The sequence below is a fragment of the Trypanosoma brucei genome, chromosome 5, assembly GCF_000210295.1.
Source record: "Trypanosoma brucei gambiense DAL972 chromosome 5, complete sequence".
NCBI classification, from domain to species: domain Eukaryota; phylum Euglenozoa; class Kinetoplastea; order Trypanosomatida; family Trypanosomatidae; genus Trypanosoma; species Trypanosoma brucei.
In genome coordinates, this window is record NC_026738.1 from 505,020 (window position 1) to 523,481 (window position 18,462).

An 18,462-nucleotide genomic window follows, 5' to 3' on the forward strand; every position below is an offset into this window, starting at 1 on the left:
TATATTTCATGTGTTTGTTGTGTGACATGTGCCGCTTCTCCCTTCTCTATGCGCATTTATTATCATTTTCCTTTTCCCCCCTTTCTGCTACAGAGGTTACTTGTCTCCTTTCGAGTGCTTACCTCACTGCCTCGTTGAAGGAGTTGCGTGTTTATCCCGTTCGCACAATACTGACAGAAGTGGAATAACAAAACAAAACAAAACAACAACAACAACAACAAAACAACAACAAAAACAAAATGTTTGGTTCCCGAAAGGCCTCTCGACGCAGGTCGTACAGGAGCAGGTCGACAATGGGGTCACGTGTGGATATTGATTTTTGTAAGTTTGAGGAACCTCCGTCACCACGGGAAGGGGAGAGACGCTGCTTATTTGTACTTGATCCACTTGAGCACTACGTGGAGAGCAAAGATCGCATGGTGGAATTACTACCGGGACGTGTGGAGACGGTTGATGGTGTGAATACATATTACATCAATGGGTGTACCACAGAAGAGAAGTTTCCTGGACTTGATTACACTTGTTACAGGGTGGATCTCCGAGACACGTACCGATCGCGATGCGCAGTACCACCTGAGGCCACACCTGAGGAGAAATTTATTTCACATCGACACCGAAAGTTGATCCCGTACAACAGTCGGAAGCCGGTGGTGGTTTACCTGCCCGAGGACGCCCAGTTGCACTACCGTATTTGGACGGGCGGCCAGGAGGTGGTGGCCAAGAAAGCCGAAGAATAATGATTTAAAAAAAAAAAAGAAGAAGGAGAGTCGAAAATATATGCGTCATGTGTGCGTATGTGCTTTTTTTTGTTTTTGTGCGTTGAAAACACATTTTCTGCTCGCCACTTTCGCTACTCTTCCTTCATTTCAGTGGGAAGAACCGACATTCTCCTTGTCTTTTTTTTTTCTTTTCCATCTTGCTCTCCTCCTTACTTTCCATATTTACACCACCGTGATGTACATGTTTGAGTTTGCGTGTGTAGTGGTGGGAGAACCCTTCTCAACCCTGTTATAACTTTTCAATTCACTACATGTGTATTGGTTCCTTCAATCAAAGATGGGAAGTGTGCACATATGTGTTTTTTTTTTCTGTGTATGTGCGAGCGTGTATGAGGTGGAACGCAGAGAAAAAGGATGGAAAGAAAACAAAAGAAGACCCGTTCGATGTACAGTTTTGTTGTTTTTTTTTTTTCAAAAAAAAGAAAGGATTTTACTGCCGTTTTAACTTCTTTCCTTTCCTTTCTTCTTTTTTGTCTCCTCTCCTTTGTCCCACCTACTTCTCAGGACGTGATAAAGTGTATATTTACGGGAGAGCATCACAAGAAAGCGACGGAAGCTTGGGGGACAAGCGCACACATAAACATACATAAACACACACACACACACACAAAAAAAAAGGAAGCGATGAAGGGGAAGGCAAAGGAGGGGAGTGAAAGGAGTTGTATAAAATTTGCAGGGCTGTTAGTGAGTGTTGCATGCTTGATTAGCTGCGGTATGGAGTGATGGCTCTGTATTGCAATTTGTTCTAGTGATGTCGTTTTGTTTTTTTTGTCTTTTAACTGTTTTGGTTCTCCTTTCCATTTTTTCCATCTTACGGTATGGTTGGTCGTATGTAATTCTTTTGAAAGGGCGCTCATTGATGTGTTATGAGTGTTGGCGTACAATTTGCCGTCTTGAGGTGTGTTAAACCTCTTTATGTTTCTTTCCTCCTCCTTTCCCCGTCCTCCCGTTCATTCTTTTGGTTGTCTGCTTTTTGTGTTTCCGCAGGAAGGAAGGGTGCGTGAATTTTCATTCTCTTGTTTTTCTCATGGTCGAAATTTATATTATCCTCCTTTTTGTTTTGTTTTCTTTTTCTCTTTAGTAGCGCTCGCCACTCCTCTTCCCGGGTACTCCGCACACCAACGGCGATAATAATAATTAAAAAAAAAAAAGAACGTGTGATTGGCGGACGGGCAACGGAGTTTTGCAGAGGGGCAATATAGTGAAACCAAAAAAGAGTCACAGTCGGTAGATAGTGCACGGTTTCAACGAGTTTGTGTGCGCGTGTGCGTGGTTTCTTCATTGCTCCTTATGTACGCAAAGGGTACGCGAGGTTTGCGTAACCTTGATGAAACGCTCGCGGCGCTACGGCAGAATGCCCGCCAGGAGGCGCGTTTGACTCAGGAGGAATTACGACGCTACGTAATCCGTGAGGACATTCGCCGCCAGAATGCGGAACGTCGGTTTCAGCAGCAGGGGGAGTTGCTTAATGGTGCCCGCCCCGGTAATGTCACTTCGGCTTCTGTTGGGTGCGAGAGCGATGCGGCGCTGCCTGGTTGGTATGATGGCCAATTCGCCCCCCCTGATGCGGAAGATATGAACTCTGATGCCGCCATCCACCACGGTGATGCGGGTGATATCGTGGAGGATGTGACGGAACGGGTATCCCGGGCTGCACACACGCTTTACCCTCAGCTTCTCAATGAGATAGATGCTTGTGCTGTTGACCTATGGCCTCGGCAGCATGACTGTGTAGATGGAGATGAGGATGAAGAAGGCATGCAAGTATTTAGTGGTGACTGTGTGGTGGAATGGAGTGGAAATAGATCACCTCTTTTGCTACGTTGCACGCGTCCTTCGAGTACCGGCTATCTTCCACTAGTACCATCATCTACAGGGAAGGAAGTGCTGCCTCGCGGGCGGAGCGGTAACACATCGAAAGTAACCGAAAGCAAACCACCGGTTGTTTGTTTTGATGGGGATATGTGTTCGAGGTTGTATGAGTATGATGGTGGGGCTGATCCACTGAAGTCTGCTCTGCTTTCCGCCAAACGAATGTGTGAAGGGCGAGGAGTTGTGTCGGGTAATTCACCCAGCGAAACGAAGGGTCCTTTAGCCCCCCAGCGGCCAACGAAGCGTTGTTGGGACCCACGAGCTGCCAACAAGCCTGTGCTACACAGCGTAGGCACTGCTGTAGCTGAGAGCTCTGCGAAGTCTATTGCGAAGAAGATTCGCCAGTCAGTGAAGCAGCAGCCGCATGGTACGGATGACAAGGGGAGTCAGGATGTATCGGAGCGCATTTTTGTTGAACCGCGAAGCTTCGTTACGGAGCCCAAAGGTGAAGAAGTTATTTATGTCCAAGTCGCACAACCGCTCATGGCTCACTTCTGTGATGGTTGTGGTGCTTGTGCGGCGCGGGACGTAACCACCGGTCTGCCGGATTCGTGCACATCATGCGGTGAGACATTTGGTCCCGTGGCACCGATGCGGCGGTACATTTCATCAGATGATGATGGTGAGGAGTATTCAATGAACCGCACTGCGGCGCGCGGGAGGTCGGGGTCTTCAGAAGTGAAGGCGGATGTGGGAGTTGGTGGCTTGGAGGCGGACGGTGTTCCCCCTGATGTTTCACGTGCCAAATCTCACACGGCAGCAACGATGGAAACTGAGGTGCAGAGGCCCTGTTCCGTTGGCGGTTCCGCTGTTGCCACACAGGCTGGTGCAAGAAATGGTCCAAAGCCCCTTCCGTTGACTGCAAAGGGACTTTACTTCCTTTACTTGTGGGACCAAGCGGTGTCTCGCAGCTAAGATTTTTGTACTCATTCATGAGTAGAGAACTGTGGCTCCCTAATTGTGCCTCTAGTTTTGTGGTTGATGCGTTTTATTTTTCCCTTTTCCCCCTTCTTGTTTGTTGCTTTGTTTTGTGGGAACTTGCAGTAGGGGAGGAATTGAGTGGTTGGACTGTGGTGGGGTGTCTCAACTTGCGTGAGCGTCTAGCTGTACTGCGACGCTAGCATGGTGTACTTGACTTTGCGCGTGTCCACTGGTAGCGCAGAGAGGTGGAGTGATATTTCCTAATCTGTTGTGTATACCTCCATCGTTTAACATAGGCGCGCGCGTGTGTGTGTGTGTTTCCGTCTGTTTTTCGTTGGTCGCTTCTCGTAAGCATTTTCTTTCTTTCCTTCCTGTCTTCTTTGATGAACCTATATGCACGTGTCAGAAGTGTTGGAACGTGTTAGTGGTGGTGTGCAGGGATTCAACCGGGGGTGCGCTGAAACGCGTGGAGCGGATAGGAGATCTTTGGTAATTCACCATATTTTGCCTCTTGTATTCTGTTGGCATTCTTAGGCGGCGGTATAATCGCGCTGAGTCTGTGCGTACTAACCCATCCTCGTTTTGTTTTTCTCCGGTCTTCGGCGTTCGAGCAATGCGGAGTTATGTATTTGGCCAACTGTGTTGGATATGCAGGGTCACGGTGGAGCTCCTCATGGCGATGGGAACGGGGGCAAAGTGGATGTTCATGCTTACGCGCCTAGTCATCTTTGCTTTTATGAGCTTCTCGTACTTTGTTCCGATGGTTTATTGGTACTTCTCTTCTCCCAACATCATTCATCGAGTGGCGTATCGGTCCGCCAAAAGAAGCAGACAACGTGTTCCGAGGATAGAGCCCGGACGTGCACTGGGATCGAAGAGAACTGTGGGGAGCACAGGATTTGAGAACTGTCCGAAGGTGGAGGAGCCGGATGACATTGATACCCTGAAAAGCTTGGTGACGCCCCTCCTGTTGTCACGGGATGGTAGAAACTCGGAAGCGACATGTTCAGTTGAATGTGCGGTAAATGACGATCCAAAGCAGGGAACTACTTCCTCTATCCTTTCTGACGAGTTGCGGGGCTCGTGCGGAGGCTCGGTGGCTTTCAGTTCGGTGTATTTGGGTGGGGAAAGGAATGGGAATGGGACAATCAGCGAAAGAGCAAAGGAAACCCGGTGTGACAATCCACTGGAGGACGTTGTTTCGAGCGATGATGATGAGGATAGGCAGAACTTAAACAATCGCGCCCGCCTCGATATATATCTTCCCGTGTCATCCGACTCGTCGTCCAACCCAACGGAAGGCGAAGGAACCCCTTCCGCGGGAGTAGAAAATAAGAAATCTCCTATCGTTATTTGTATTTCTGGTGGTGCGTGGATTGTTGGGTGCTACCTGTGGAGCGGGTTAGTAGCGCGGCTTCTAGCGACTCGGGGCTATGCTGTGTTTTGTCCCGACTATCGTAACTTCCCCCAAACAGACATGGAAGGGATGGTTGTTGACATTTCCGATGCCATTGCTTGGGTGGTGCACAACGCCGACCGGTACAACGGGGATGTAAGCAACATAACCCTTGTGGGGCAGTCCGCTGGTGCACATCTTTCGCTCATGTCACTTCTCTCACAAGCGCATCTACACGCTGAAGAGGCCTCCGGAGGGGAACCACCAAGCGGCGCAGCGTATTACGTCAAGCGGTACAATCCCCGTACTTCCATTCGCCGATACATTGGGCTAAGTGGAATATACAATCTTCAAGAGCTTGTTCCTCACTTTGATAAGCGCGGTCTCTACAGCAGCGTGCTCTATAGAATCGCTGGTGGGGAGGATAAATTGGCGAACTTCTCACCTACTGCGTATTTTGGTCCGAAAGTGCTCGGTAGCACCGAAGAGTCGCTTCCAGAGAATATATTTGACTTTCTCCCGAGGTATATATACTTTCTTCATGGTGATGCAGACGAGAGTGCACCCCTGTCTGAGTCAGCGGATATTGCTTTCGCCATGCGTGAGAAGCAGCGGCTCCTGACAAGGCGTAGGTGTGGGAAAAGTGTGGGAAGATGTGCCCCATTTTTCACTTGCGACTCCTCGAGTTCTATCCCGTGCCAACATACTCATTGTTCGCCCTCTCATATGAGTTCCGATGAGAATGGTATGACCAGCATTAGTCCCTGTGCATCATTTGCCAGTGGGGAACCGAAACATCAGTCCAATGGCGGAATACGTGGGCGGGGGTCGTCGGAGTTGAGTGACGAGGAACACAGAGCTTCAGCGGTTGAGATTCGGTGGGTGAAAATACCGGACGCTTCCCACACTGATCCTTTTGTGGAGGAGGTGTTAGTGGGTCATCAGAGCTCACTTGTGGAATTTATTGTCAAACAAGATGATTACCTGGTGCCGGGTCATCAGTGGGAAATAGAGGCAGAATCCAGCGAACCAGACGAGGATGAGTGCAACTGCGCAACTGTTAACACGCCTGGGGATTCCCCAGCAGAGTATTCGGATTCGGTGACCCCAGTGATGCTTCCCGATGCCATTTTGCCACTTCGTGTTCCTCACGAGTCGCGCCCGCTGTTGATGCGAGCTGCTTCATACGTGTGCCCATTCTAGCTGGTAGTTTACATTCTGTTCTTGTCAAGGTTGCTTCATGCATATACACGCTCTCACATGTATATATATTTATATATGTGATTTCGCTGTTTTTTTTTTCTTTAGCTGTTGTGGGACGCTACTCTCGTTTAAGCAGAATATTTCATGTTTTAGCGATCTCGGTTAAATATTTGTTGTTGTGGCCAACATCACCCTCTCCGTTTGTTTTTCGATTCACCTCTATGAGGTTTTGGCTAAATGTGTTGGTAGGGCCTAATCAACGCTACGTAAGGGTGCCCATTTGCCCTATCCTTTTTTCAAAGTGAGTCTAGGTTCTCTTCGTCTGTTTCCACGCAGTCTGTAAAGATTGATTTCTCACTCCTGAGTTTTTTTTTTTTTCCCCGCCCCTCTTCCTTCCTTCCTTTTTTTTTATCATCGCAGCGGTTTAAGGAAGGCATGCGTTTTTCCAGTACTAACTTTTGTCCCCGTAGCATTGTACGCGCGTGTGTGTGCCGACGCCTTGGCCTCTTCTTTCTTTCCGTAGACACTTCAAAATTTTATTGTTCTTTGTTGCAATGTTTTAGTACGATGCTTTGGTGTACACATAAATGTATTTCGGTGTGCACATATATTTATATAAGTGTATGTATATATGTTTGTTTAATTATAATTGATGGATGTTGATGCGACACCTTTCTCTTGTTGTGGGATATATATGTCCTCCAGTTTTTTTTTTTTTACAGGGGCAGCGTGTTTGTAAGTGGGGAATAAGGCGAGCCAAAGTCACCCGAGGCGACTGTGGAAGACATTTATTACCACTACCATCATCATTGATTACCTTTTCTCATTAGTTTTGGTCCGCAATGCTTGAGGTCATTTCTGATATCTACTGTTATTTAATTTCTCTCATGTGGCACGTTCGATGAAAAGGGAAATAATGTAATTTGAAGAAACTCACACGCTCAGGCAGGAGAGTTAGTAAATGGCTGTTGCGCTGATGTGTGTTTCGTGGCCGCTAATTATGAGACGGTGTCAAACCGTGTTGCCTTCGGTGTATATTTGCGTTTTTTGTTTTTATATCCTGTTTGCGCCTTGTTTTTGTTTTTTTTCTTTTTACACGCTTACTTTTGAAGCGATTCAGCCACCTCCTCCCTTTCCTTTTCCCTCTGTGTTCCCGCGGTTGTCTCTCCCGGGAGAGAAATCACTTGGTCGTCACCGTTTAAATAACCTTCGTGTGTGACGTTTATTGAGGTTCGTTGCCGCTTTATGTGGTTTTAGTCGGTTCGGAAGAAGGGAAGTGGTACAGTGAGTGTGGTGTGGGTTATCTGTACCTCTGTTGCTATCGTTGTTGGTTCCTTATACTTTACCATACGCCTCGCATGCGTTTTGAGTCGTCCACGCCCGAACGTATTTCAGGGAGGAAAGTAATTAGTGTGCGTGAGGTCCTCCGTGCCCGTTGCATGGACAACCAAGGTGATGCTGATACTCAGTATGTACCAGGTGACCGATATCCTCTCGAGTTGGCAGCAACGGAAGACTCCCAGTTGGTGTCTACTCGCAACAATGAGTTGCCGCGGCGCATTTTAGTTGTGTGTCCTTACCGTTATACTTACCGAGCTCCCGTGAAGGGAAGGTGGGTGGGCTTACCGTTGCTCACGGTGTTTGTCAAGGAATTTGCGTACATTCCCGAAGTGTCGTCTGCTTGTTTGGCGGCAGCTTTTAATGCTCCACAAGCTTGCCTCGACCCGCGTGTAACTATTCCCGCGTACGTCAATGAACTTGTGAACGGTGCGCTGAGGCTTCACGGACGGGAAGCAGAATGCCGCGCAGCGGGGCGTGCCTACACCGAGGAACTGAGCCGTATTTTGCATTCCACAACGTTAGCGCTGGCGACACGGGAGAGCTTTCCTGCGAGCGTGGGACATGAAGGAGCGCTCTGTGTCCGCGAAACCCAGCGAGTGCAAGATGGTGAGAGGGGCGAGGCACTGGGGGAAGGATCTGAAGTGGACTTGATCTCCTTGTTAAACACATTTCCACCTCGTCTTGTGCTTCGTCAGCGGGATGTTATCCTGCACGATGTGCAGAGGCATGAGGCTCCCATGCCGTTTGGCGAGCCGCTTCTTATCCTGCGCTACGATCACACCACTCATGGGGCGTCAGGGCATCGTTTATTGGTACTGAAAAAGCCCTGTGGCATACCGGTTCACCCTTCCGGTCGTTGTCGCAAGAACACCGTCACTTCCATTCTTGAAGACGTGTTCGGTGGTGTAGACGCCCACCGCTATCATGCTGTTCCGCACGACGGAGATGATGGTGGGTCAACCCTAGAACCTGGAGTACAAAGTATTGCGATACGGCATAAGTTGCATGATTTTGAGCTCATTCGTGTATGGGTGGGCGAGGGTTACGTAAGTTGCTCGGCATGGGAGGAGCTGCAAGCCATGATACAGCAGGAAACCAGCCCCGTTGGTGGTGGGAATGCCAAACTTAAGGTATACGTTGTTCATCGACTTGATAGTGGTACAAGTGGTGTACTGTTATTTGGACTTGACTCCACGAGTGCGCGAATGACGGCGGAGTTATTGTCGCAGAAGGATGATAAAGACGTAGCTGAGATCTCTCCTTCTGATGGTGTAGTAGCAAATTCGACCGCTTCGACGAAAGAGCTAGGGTGTACAAAACAATATCTTGCTAGGGTTCACGGTCACTTTGATGCTGCGAAGATTGCCGAAGATCAGCACAACTGTTCCCTTGTTTCTTACACACATTCCTCACAACGAAATGCTTGCAATAGCGGCTCCGTTGGCTGGCTGTGCATCGATAGACCCATTGGATGTTACTCTTACCACGACAGTTTGTACTGGTGCCCTGGTGCAGCCCAAATCAACTCGTGGTTGGAAGAGCGTGAAAAGAATGGAATGGTGGAATCTTCGGAGCGAAACCACAAAGAGAGTGAAGAGACGTCAGAACGTCCATCTCCAATCAGGGGTAAGCGACCCAAATACAAAAACACCGATGAGCTGGAGGCCAAGCACACACGAATGAAAAAGTTAACAATCGGTCTACGCGGTGCGCATCTAACTGGCGAAGAAACAGACTATGATGAAGGAAATATTGAATGCCAAACCTCAACAGGGGAACGACAGCTACGTGAAACATTGAAACGAGCTACAACCCTTGTTAGACGTTGGTCATATGATGAGGACCTCGATGAATCGGTGGTGGAGTGTGTTCTGTTGACTGGACGCACCCATCAAGTGCGTGTCCACTTGGCGTCTGTTGGACATCCTATAGTCGACGACCACAAGTATATTTACCACCTTTCAAGGAATACACCATTTACAGGGAATTACCGGAAGGAAGTAAAATCCCGGTTGCCGCCCTATCCTTCAACGATCCCACACGTAGCAAGCAACTGTTCATCGGTAACCACTCAGGGAATATTTCTCCATGCCTGGCGATACACATTGCAATATAAAAACAGCGAAACACCTGAAACTTTAGAAGCCCCGCTTCCTGCATGGGCAAAGAATGCAGATCTCCGATCGGATGGAAACCACTGAGAGGGAAAGAAAAGTGGGAAGATACGAAGTAACTTACTTTAATAAGAGAAAAGGTATATGAGAAATACTCTAAAAATAATTAAACATCATTCTAAAATGGCAAAATCACATAGAAAACTTTTAACCATTGATTCCACTAATGCTTTTCTAGCAGTTTTTGCTGATTGTTACATTTAAAAGTTCTTTTTAATTAATTTTTAATCAATTTTTTTGTGTTAAATGTTGTCAGAGTTCTGATTTTCAGAAAAGCAAGTAAACAGATATTAGTCAGTTCGAAGCTTAGGAAGCGAAGACAAGCGTTGTGTAAAGGCGGAAACGATAATAATATTTCTGTTTTCACTTTTCTGCGAGACATGTCATCGGTGGGAATCGAGTGGAGCGCCCTTTCACTCCCTGTTGAAGGGGAAGTGGTGTTCGCTTCCTTTGTCTCGCTTATATGTCCACTGAACGGACGACGTGAAGGTGATGATGTGAGTAAGAAATGTTCTGCAGCCTCCGTTCTGTGTAATGAATGTGCTAACGCGATTGTATGTGTGCTTAAGGGCCGTGAAGTTGCTTTCTTTGACCTGGCGGACGAATCTGCTGGCCCCCGGGAGGTCCGGCGCATTGGGGCTACTCCCCCGCTTCTCGTTTCCCGTTTCATGCGCAACGCCGATCCGTCAGTTGCAACGTGTGCGACGCTGCTGCCGAAGGACGTTTCATTCATGTGCCGTGTACCGCCTGCAGCAGTGGAGAGGGTTTCCTCTTCGGATCCATCTGCTGGTCCTCACGATGGAGGTGCGGGTGCGGCGCATTCAGTGAGAGGGACGGTGTACCTGTGTGGTGCTGTTGGTACCAGTGATGGACGCGTGGATGTGTTCTCTGAGGAGGGCTACGTGTTTGGGTTTGTCGCCAGCGATGGTCCTGTGGTTGCTGTGAGCGTCATCTACAGTACGAGCTTTTCCTCTGGCGGGTGTGCGGGTGTCAAGAGCTGGGAACAAATTCAACCTTCTGGTGTGTCGCTACCCGCGGAGGGTAGTGACGAGGAGCGTACTCTGGATCGTGCAACGGCAAACCTGGGTTTCGTGACGACTAATGCAGACGGTGTTGTGTCTGTTTGGCGCCAGGACGGTTGTGGGTTGAAGCCTGCTGTGTTTGGCAGCAGCGCGCTTTTCTCTCGGGTGTTTTGCTCGCGTGTAGTGCAGCCAAGCAGTCGTGACTGGCTGCTGAGTGGTACGGAAGTAACAAGGACACCATTCATTGTACACACATCGCCAGGTCTCACGGCTGACTTGTGTGCACGGAGCGCAGTGACGTTTGAGGATGTGGAGAGCCGAGTACGCCTCCCCGGGAATATGTTGACACGCACAACCGCGATTGCGTCGGATGGGGACTCGGCACTAGTGGCGAGGGGGCGATCAGTGTTCCACGTTACATTCTCTGGCTCTTCCTGCGACCTTGTTTGCACGGCCGACTGCAACGTGGACGGCCTGCACTTGCCTGGCAGTGGTCCCCAGAAAGAGGGCGGAGCGGCCCTAGCAGCTGCATGCGATGTGAAGGGGACGGTATATGTTCTGTGTGGGCAGCCGCTCTCTGTGCTTGGTCGCTACAGTGCTACGGGCGGTGGTCCTATTCGTTCCTTGTCTATCTGTGCGGTGTCGCGGCTTGTTACGATTGTTGGCGGCGATGGCACGGTGGATGTTGTACTGGTGCCTACGGATGCCGATTCTGTTCCAACCGCGACCGTACACCAAGCCCTCGCATCGCTTCCTCGTTAGTAATAGTTTCCGCTGTTAGTACATGTGGTGAACTTGTGGGGTGGGGTGGCTGAAGAACACCCCGCTTCTCATCATCCTCCTTTTTTCCCCCTTTTATTTTCAGTTCACTGTTTAATTTGTTCCTCATTCCAAGTGTTTTCTTTCTTGTGGCATTACCGTGTCGGTGAAAGAATGGCTTTGTTACAGTGGCACCTGCGGTACAGTGTGCTGTTGTAATGCAATTCCTTGGCTTCGCAGCCTTAACTATGACGTCTGTGAAGGGTTGTGATTGCGGCGCCGTTTTGTTTACTGTCAATCCTTCAATTGCATTACACCTTTCGCACAACTGGGGTGAGGCTGCATAGTAATAAGTATAACATTGGTTTCTAAACTCTGAATATGGCATGGGAGCCCAAGGGTCGTAAGTCCCTTGCCGCAACCATTGCATCCTTTTCCCCTTTCATATGTTCTTTCATCTTTTTGAATGCCTAATTGTCTTTACGGGAGTGCCGATAGTGCGATGTGTGGTGTGTGGCGGTTTCTTCGCTCGGAATGCGCATTTACTCGCGGGTGCACACTCACATGGTATTATGTATTTACTGCCCCCCCCCCTTGTTTTTGATCATGATTTTCTTACTTAACCCGCTTCCTCCCTCCACCATTAGTGACTTCCCGTTATCTTTTCTACGCTGATCCGCTCTAAGTGTACATTCCCGCCCTTTACAACTTAACCAGTGTTTTTAGGGTTGCATGTGACACGTACTTTCGGCCGCTGTGTTCGTTCGTTGGTACTGTGCTAATCGCAGCTCTAAATGACTGCTGCCTCGGGAGCAGGGAATGATTTCTGCGGGTTATTGTGCAGTGCTCACAGCTTATCCTTGATTGCCGACCTAATGGTGTTAGTGGTGAGACTTCGTTCTCTTGGTGCTGTTGTTGGTAACTCAACTCTTTTGTATTGATTGCCCACAGTATGCAACCACTTGCTGTGGTTGTGGCTTTTTCATTTTTTGCTCCGTGGTGTTTCTGCAGTGCCGCTTCCACTACCTTATTCTTTCTCCCTCTGTCTTTGCCCTCCCCCTCTTTGTCCTTGTCCTCGCCCGTCTGCATGTATTGCTACGGACGCTGAAATGTTTGAGCATATGTCCTACAATGGTGTTGTGACGTTTATAAGTTTTGTTAGGGTTAGGGGCGTGTATAATAGGTAGTGCCGGCGGTGCATGTTCCGTCGTGCGATTCCCCTACTCTCTGCGAACATCCCGCGCAGCGTGTGGGATCCCGCACAGCACAACCCCAACTGGTCCGACAGCTACGGTCACGACATAACTAACCGACGAGCGTGGCCGGCGAGGAAGTGGACGGTTGGTCTGGAACCTTGCACTCCTCGGGAGTGGCTCCAGTTCTCACACCGCAATCTCGCTTATGCGTACAACGGAGCTCTCCGTGCGTGTCATTCGCTGCCGTCGATGCTTCTCTTGTATAAGGAGATGAAGCAGCGCGGAGTAAAGGTCGACGTTGACACCATGAATGTGTTGCTAACGCGCGCTGCCCGCCATGAGCATATTCAAGTAGATGACGTGTTCCTGCTATTCGACGAGCTAGTGGCGCTGGGTGCGCGGCCAGATCTTGCTGCTGCTGAGACATTGCACACTGTGCTCAGCCACAGTGCGTCGATGCCTGAGGAGTGGCGTGAGGCCCGACGGCTGCAACTTGTTGAGCTATACAATAATCTGGCGATGGAGGAGGTTGAACGCCTGGCACCACACCGTGCGGATCGGCTACTGAAAGAGCAAATGAAGCGGTTTCGTGGCAACCTGCAGCAGCTTGGTTCTGGGCTCCGTCCCACTGTGTACTGCCGCTACTTACACACCACGCATACGGCTGCAGTGCTTCTTGAGGAGGTGCACAATTTCCTGTGGGAGCTTGTCCCAAATGACCACCCCGCGATGGAAATTCCCGCCCTGCAGTTGCGTGTTCCGTTCGTTGCATCTGTATTGAGACGTCCATCAGTTAATCCCGGCGTTTCATTAGCATCTGTGAGTCGTGCGGAGTTTGGGGACACGGATGTGTGTGCCGTTTTTCTTGCAGCCGCGGAGCGCATGGTGGACGCGGATTTTGATGACCAACGGCCTGTGTCTGAGCGCCGCTTGTTCCTCTCTCTTCTGACAATGATTTCATACAGTGGTGTTTTGTATACATCTGACCTCATGGCACAACTAATGGAGATGGTGAAGTACAGCAATAATGACGAGACACGAGACTCGGACGCGCAACGTGTGCTGCGGTACGCACTGCGCGGCTCTAGTGCGGCACAAGACAGTGCAAGCCGTACTCTATGGCACAGTGTGGAAAAAGTTGCTGACTGCCGCGTTGTTGGGCGCTATATTGGGGCACGCAACCCATGGAATCCTATCCGTGTCTGCTTTGACGAGCAAGGTGTATTTAAGGCTTACCCAATCTCCACCACTACTACTACAAGGGAAGTGTCGCCACCTGAGGGTAACGGTGCGGTGACACAGGAGCAGCGCGCCTCATGTGTGGAAGGTCGGACTCTGGAGGCACTGAACATGCGATGGGATGATGTGCGGCGTCTTATTGAGTGTACCGGTGTCTTGGTGACGCCGCCATCGGAGCGGTGCCCACAACAGCAGAAAATGGAGGTCTTCACTGGAATGGCTGTGTATCTGCGCACTGTTGCTACAGGGCGACGGTATGAGGGTGGAGAAGATGTGCTGAGTGATGGTGCCGTAGCCACTTCATCATGTGAGCAGCGTCGGCGTGGGACCCTGTTCGCTGAAGGTTATGACTTTGATGTATGGGTTCGACTCTTCTCGCTTGTGCAAGAAGTCCGGCATGATATGGAAAAGTTCATGGCAGATCATACTCTGCAGTGTGTGGAACCCGAGTTCGAGTGCTGGGAAGCGTTGCTTGTCACGCTTCGGTGTGCCTTAGACTTTTGCGTGGTGCAGATGCAAGGTGGTGGTGCGCGTGGTACTGAACGTGAGGTGGTGGAGAGGTTGTTTCGGGACGTTGTGGCACTCCGTGAGGAATTAATTGAGGAGAGCCGTACACGATTCGGAGGGCGGATGCGGGTGCTCTGGCTACAGGAGGCATGAAGACTTTCTTTCACTTACATCATCACAGTGCGGGGGTTTGTATTCACTCTGTGTAGATATCGGGCGAAACAGTGGGGACACATTGTAAATTGTGGTACCGTCTCTTCACAATGTTTTCTTATCTTCATCAGCTGGTATTGCCACTTTTTGCATGAGGTGTGAGGTAGTGGCTCGTGAAATCTGTAGGTGCACTTCATCTGAGGTGTGTATGAGAAGTCATGTGACTGAATAAGATATCACTGTGTGGAACATATCGTTGTTTATTATGTTGCTTGCATGTACTGCTGTGTTGTGATGTTCATAATTAATTAATACCTTGCTTTCTCTGCCTGTGCACCTCTTTAACTTTTCCTCTCCCCCGTTTCCTCCCGCATGGTATAGTGATACCTAACTCCTCTCGGTACCAGAGGCCGCACTCACGTCTGCACACGGGTTGTGGTGCAATGGTGAACCTGCATGAGCTGGGAGGGAAGCAAGGCTGCGGGGGACCTCAATTTACTCCTGTGGGAGTGTCGTTGACACCGCTGTTGCAGTATTTCTCGCTGCTCGTTCATGTAGTTGGAAAGCTACCCGGATTTGCTGCCGGGTTTGTGACCGTGTGGCTAGTTTACATTATGTTTATAGGGCGTGATGTGCTTTTGAACACGTGCGTTCCTGTTGCTGGGTTCCACATTACTGCACTGTTACTGCTGCGTGAACTATTGACACCATGGCAGGAAGGAATAGCTGGGGCTGCTGAGGTACGTCGGCGTGTGGCAGCACAGAGGTCGTTTGTGCGGGATGTGCAGTTACAATGGGGAGCAAAACTCGATTGACAGTCATGGAGGTGGACATTACATGTGTTAGTGGTGTGGCTCTGTTTTAGGTGATGCCCTGCACCCTTTTCATTGCACAGTGTGCAAAAGAGTGATATTTTTCAGGTACTGCTGTTGTTATTGTTGTTCCGCTATGGATTGAGTGCTTGTGAGCAGCGGCGCCTGGCTACGCAGGATTGTGAGAGCAGTGTGCTTACCCTTATAGTCACTGTTTGTATATAATTATGCACTCGTGTGTGTATGTGTGTGTGCTATTGATGTGCTTGCTTCCAACAACACTCGTTCTGTCTACCTTTGTTTACTCTTGTTAGACTCTCGAAGCGATTACCGTGCAATATTTCGTTGATAACAAGGTGGAATGATGTGTACCGCAACCGTTATGAGGACTCCCTCTGCGGTTTTGTGCCTGCTGCTTGCAGCAACCCTGACTCTCAGCACTCCCGTTGCCGTTCGCGGGGAAGTGCTTAAGGATGCGACCCCTACAGTTGTGACAGTCTGGTATAACGCCACGAGCGGCGGTTTCTATGCTACGGATGGTCTTGCATCTGGTAAGTATGCTGCAATCGTGAATGTGAGTAACACTTTCAACAAGACCGGTTGGGACGTTGTGACTGCTGTGGCAAACGATGGTTTCATGCATTTGCCTGGAGAAGCGGAACCGTCAGCAGAGCGCGTGCTACTGGCATACAAGGCTGTAGGTTTTGGTGAAGGCTACGCCACGTATGAGAGCATGAAGGCTTCCATAAACAATACGTTTGAGGGTCCTGAGGGTCTCTCTGCGCTATTGTCTGATGCGCCGCAGGCACAACACTGGATTGAAGAGCACGTTCGGTATATGGATGCTGCGAAGTTCGAGAGCAGTGCATTCTACACCCAGCTGCGAAACATGTTAGCTCTCATTGATGGTATGGTTGCTGGTTACAACGCTCGTGCCCCTGCTGACGAACGGTTGGATCGGATGAAGCTGTTAATGTACAACATGCAAGCAGAGATTGGTGACATTGTGAGGGCTACATCCCCTGCGGAGGTATTGGATGATATGCGTCAGATGATGCCGCGGTGGTTTGTTGACACCCACTGTTCTGCCTTTGTAAAGGTCGTAAAGGATGACATCTACTTTGGTCACGCCACGTGGAGCAGCTTCAATACTATGTTGAGGCAGTACAAAACGTATGCCTTCGGCGGGCGCTTCGTTACCATGTCATCTTACCCAGGTTTGGCGCACAGTGTGGATGATTGGTACATGACACACAAGCGCCTCGCAGTCATGGAGACCACCAACGTCATACACAATGCAACGCTGCTGCGCAACCATGTCGGTTCCTCTAGCGTGGCTACGTTTCTGCGTGCGATGATCGCGAACTTCATTGCGGTGGACGCCCCCTCATGGGTGTCGAACTTCAGCAGGGAAAGCAGTGGGGCGTACAACAATCAATGGATGGTGCTCAACATGGGTGCAGTGGAGTCCGAGGCGATGTTTAAAAACATGGCACCCAACACCTTTTGGGTGTTAGAGCAGCTCCCTGGTACTGCTCCTCCGTTGGGTATAACATCTAAGGATATGACCAGCGTGCTGAACACCACTGGGTACTGGGCGAGTTATAACAGACCGTACTTCCCCAATGTGTACAATCTTTCAGGTACGCTGAAGATGCAGGAGGAATACGGTGACTTCTATTCTTACAAGAATTACTCACGCGCCCGGATATTTGAACGTGATCAGGGTTCTGTGGTCGATATTGAAAGCATGAAGAGGCTGATGCGTTACAACAACTACACGAAAGACCCATTTTCTCTTATTCCCAACTGCACTGGTGCTGTTGGTATGGATGACGATGGTAATGTGACTAATGTCTGCAAGCCTCCATACAGTGCGATGCTTTCAATCGCAGCACGTGGTGATTTGAACCCTCCTGGTAATGCGACCGAGTACGGCCCACTTGTCCGAAGTGTAGGACACGTAAATAGTGGAGCTATCGATGCAAAGATAGCGACGTGGACGGGGATGGTGAAGAATCCTGAAAGTTATACTGCTCATGTTGTCTGTGGCCCGACGACCGATAATCAACCACCGTTTCAGTGGGTGGACGGCATGTTCGATCCCATGCCCCCAACATATGGGTTGCTGAAATTGTATAACTTTAGCTTCGTAGTCATGGAGACGCCGATCCGACCTTCCGGTGGTAGTAATAGTTGGAGGAGCACTGGCATCATTGCTGTTGTGGCGGCGCTGGTTGTGGGTGTGATTGCCGTCGTCCTCATGCGTCCGAGGCGGCGTACCGAAGAGGATGAACTTCTTCCCGAAGAGGCTGAAGGTCTTATAGATCCTCAGAACTAGAAGCTATGATAATGACGCACTTACCTCTCCTCTCTTCCCGAGGTCTAGATATTGCTGAACTGATGTGATGTGCGGTGGGGAGCTGAGAGGTGCACCAGATGCAATGTACCAATGCTTTAAATGAACATTGTGTCTCCTCTGCTATGTAGGTAGTAGTTTTTATACTTGAGGGAGTAGCGTGTCTGTGTGTGGTTGCTTTGTGCTTGAAAGGGAGTGTGATGAGCGCTCCGGTTCCCGCAGAATCGATTGCAACTAAGGTAACTCTCCCCCTGATTTTGCTTGCTTCCTACGGGGATTCATATGAGGCCCGTAATGACGGAAAAAGAAGGTGCGAGAAAGAATGGTAAGTGTAAAAAATGGGAATGGTAATAAGCGATGGATGTAGGAAGTGAGGTGTATAGGAATAGAAGAGATGAATGTGCCCGCGCGTGAATATGTTGTGGTGGTACCAGCGATGTGGCATGTAGTGTTGGGGCGCAGTGTAGAGAAAGGAAGAGATCAGTTGCCGCATAGTTGATGCAGCACTCCTCCCCATATCTTCTACATCCTCCTCTAGTCGTACGTTAATGCGTGGTGATTCCCTCGCATGCCATTGCCGCTGTTGCCAGTGCTGTGTTCCGTCCGTTCTGTGCGTCCCGTGAGTAATACACGGCGTAGTGTTGCATTGTTTTTGTTTTTGTTTTTGCTTACCTTCCTTTTGTTCCAACGCACATTCCAATGCGTGTGTTTTTTAGCGTACTGTAGTTG

At 49.6% G+C, this 18,462-nt stretch overlaps 11 protein-coding genes across 11 annotated transcripts; 9 read left to right on the forward strand and 2 right to left on the reverse strand.

Annotated features, from left to right (window-relative positions):
• Window positions 1-239: 239 nt before the first annotated feature.
• Window positions 240-737, forward strand: TbgDal_V2420 (ecotin, putative; the record flags this gene model as incomplete). The annotated part of the gene is made up of 1 exon (XM_011775089.1): window positions 240-737. The coding sequence occupies one exon, from the start codon at window positions 240-242 to the stop codon at window positions 735-737; it is 498 nt and encodes a 165-aa protein (XP_011773391.1).
• A 396-nt stretch (window positions 738-1,133) lies between these two features.
• Window positions 1,134-1,502, forward strand: TbgDal_V2430 (T. brucei spp.-specific protein; the record flags this gene model as incomplete). The annotated part of the gene is made up of 1 exon (XM_011775090.1): window positions 1,134-1,502. One exon carries the CDS (start codon window positions 1,134-1,136, stop codon window positions 1,500-1,502), a length of 369 nt encoding a protein of 122 aa, XP_011773392.1.
• A 190-nt stretch (window positions 1,503-1,692) lies between these two features.
• TbgDal_V2440 (hypothetical protein, unlikely) lies at window positions 1,693-2,061 on the reverse strand (the record flags this gene model as incomplete). The annotated part of the gene is made up of 1 exon (XM_011775091.1): window positions 1,693-2,061. One exon carries the CDS (start codon window positions 2,059-2,061, stop codon window positions 1,693-1,695), a length of 369 nt encoding a protein of 122 aa, XP_011773393.1.
• Window positions 2,062-2,069: 8 nt separating this feature from the next.
• Window positions 2,070-3,566, forward strand: TbgDal_V2450 (hypothetical protein, conserved; the record flags this gene model as incomplete). The annotated part of the gene is made up of 1 exon (XM_011775092.1): window positions 2,070-3,566. The coding sequence occupies one exon, from the start codon at window positions 2,070-2,072 to the stop codon at window positions 3,564-3,566; it is 1,497 nt and encodes a 498-aa protein (XP_011773394.1).
• A 619-nt stretch (window positions 3,567-4,185) lies between these two features.
• On the forward strand, window positions 4,186-6,171 carry TbgDal_V2460 (hypothetical protein, conserved; the record flags this gene model as incomplete). The annotated part of the gene is made up of 1 exon (XM_011775093.1): window positions 4,186-6,171. The coding sequence occupies one exon, from the start codon at window positions 4,186-4,188 to the stop codon at window positions 6,169-6,171; it is 1,986 nt and encodes a 661-aa protein (XP_011773395.1).
• A 1,358-nt stretch (window positions 6,172-7,529) lies between these two features.
• TbgDal_V2470 (hypothetical protein, conserved) lies at window positions 7,530-9,713 on the forward strand (the record flags this gene model as incomplete). The annotated part of the gene is made up of 1 exon (XM_011775094.1): window positions 7,530-9,713. One exon carries the CDS (start codon window positions 7,530-7,532, stop codon window positions 9,711-9,713), a length of 2,184 nt encoding a protein of 727 aa, XP_011773396.1.
• Window positions 9,714-10,066: 353 nt separating this feature from the next.
• On the forward strand, window positions 10,067-11,470 carry TbgDal_V2480 (hypothetical protein, conserved; the record flags this gene model as incomplete). Its single annotated transcript, XM_011775095.1, has 1 exon — window positions 10,067-11,470. The coding sequence occupies one exon, from the start codon at window positions 10,067-10,069 to the stop codon at window positions 11,468-11,470; it is 1,404 nt and encodes a 467-aa protein (XP_011773397.1).
• A 699-nt stretch (window positions 11,471-12,169) lies between these two features.
• Window positions 12,170-12,556, reverse strand: TbgDal_V2490 (hypothetical protein, unlikely; the record flags this gene model as incomplete). Its single annotated transcript, XM_011775096.1, has 1 exon — window positions 12,170-12,556. The coding sequence occupies one exon, from the start codon at window positions 12,554-12,556 to the stop codon at window positions 12,170-12,172; it is 387 nt and encodes a 128-aa protein (XP_011773398.1).
• A 110-nt stretch (window positions 12,557-12,666) lies between these two features.
• TbgDal_V2500 (hypothetical protein, conserved) lies at window positions 12,667-14,562 on the forward strand (the record flags this gene model as incomplete). Its single annotated transcript, XM_011775097.1, has 1 exon — window positions 12,667-14,562. The coding sequence occupies one exon, from the start codon at window positions 12,667-12,669 to the stop codon at window positions 14,560-14,562; it is 1,896 nt and encodes a 631-aa protein (XP_011773399.1).
• A 443-nt stretch (window positions 14,563-15,005) lies between these two features.
• Window positions 15,006-15,377, forward strand: TbgDal_V2510 (hypothetical protein, conserved; the record flags this gene model as incomplete). The annotated part of the gene is made up of 1 exon (XM_011775098.1): window positions 15,006-15,377. One exon carries the CDS (start codon window positions 15,006-15,008, stop codon window positions 15,375-15,377), a length of 372 nt encoding a protein of 123 aa, XP_011773400.1.
• Window positions 15,378-15,735: 358 nt separating this feature from the next.
• On the forward strand, window positions 15,736-17,715 carry TbgDal_V2520 (lysosomal membrane glycoprotein, putative; the record flags this gene model as incomplete). Its single annotated transcript, XM_011775099.1, has 1 exon — window positions 15,736-17,715. One exon carries the CDS (start codon window positions 15,736-15,738, stop codon window positions 17,713-17,715), a length of 1,980 nt encoding a protein of 659 aa, XP_011773401.1.
• Window positions 17,716-18,462: the final 747 nt, after the last annotated feature.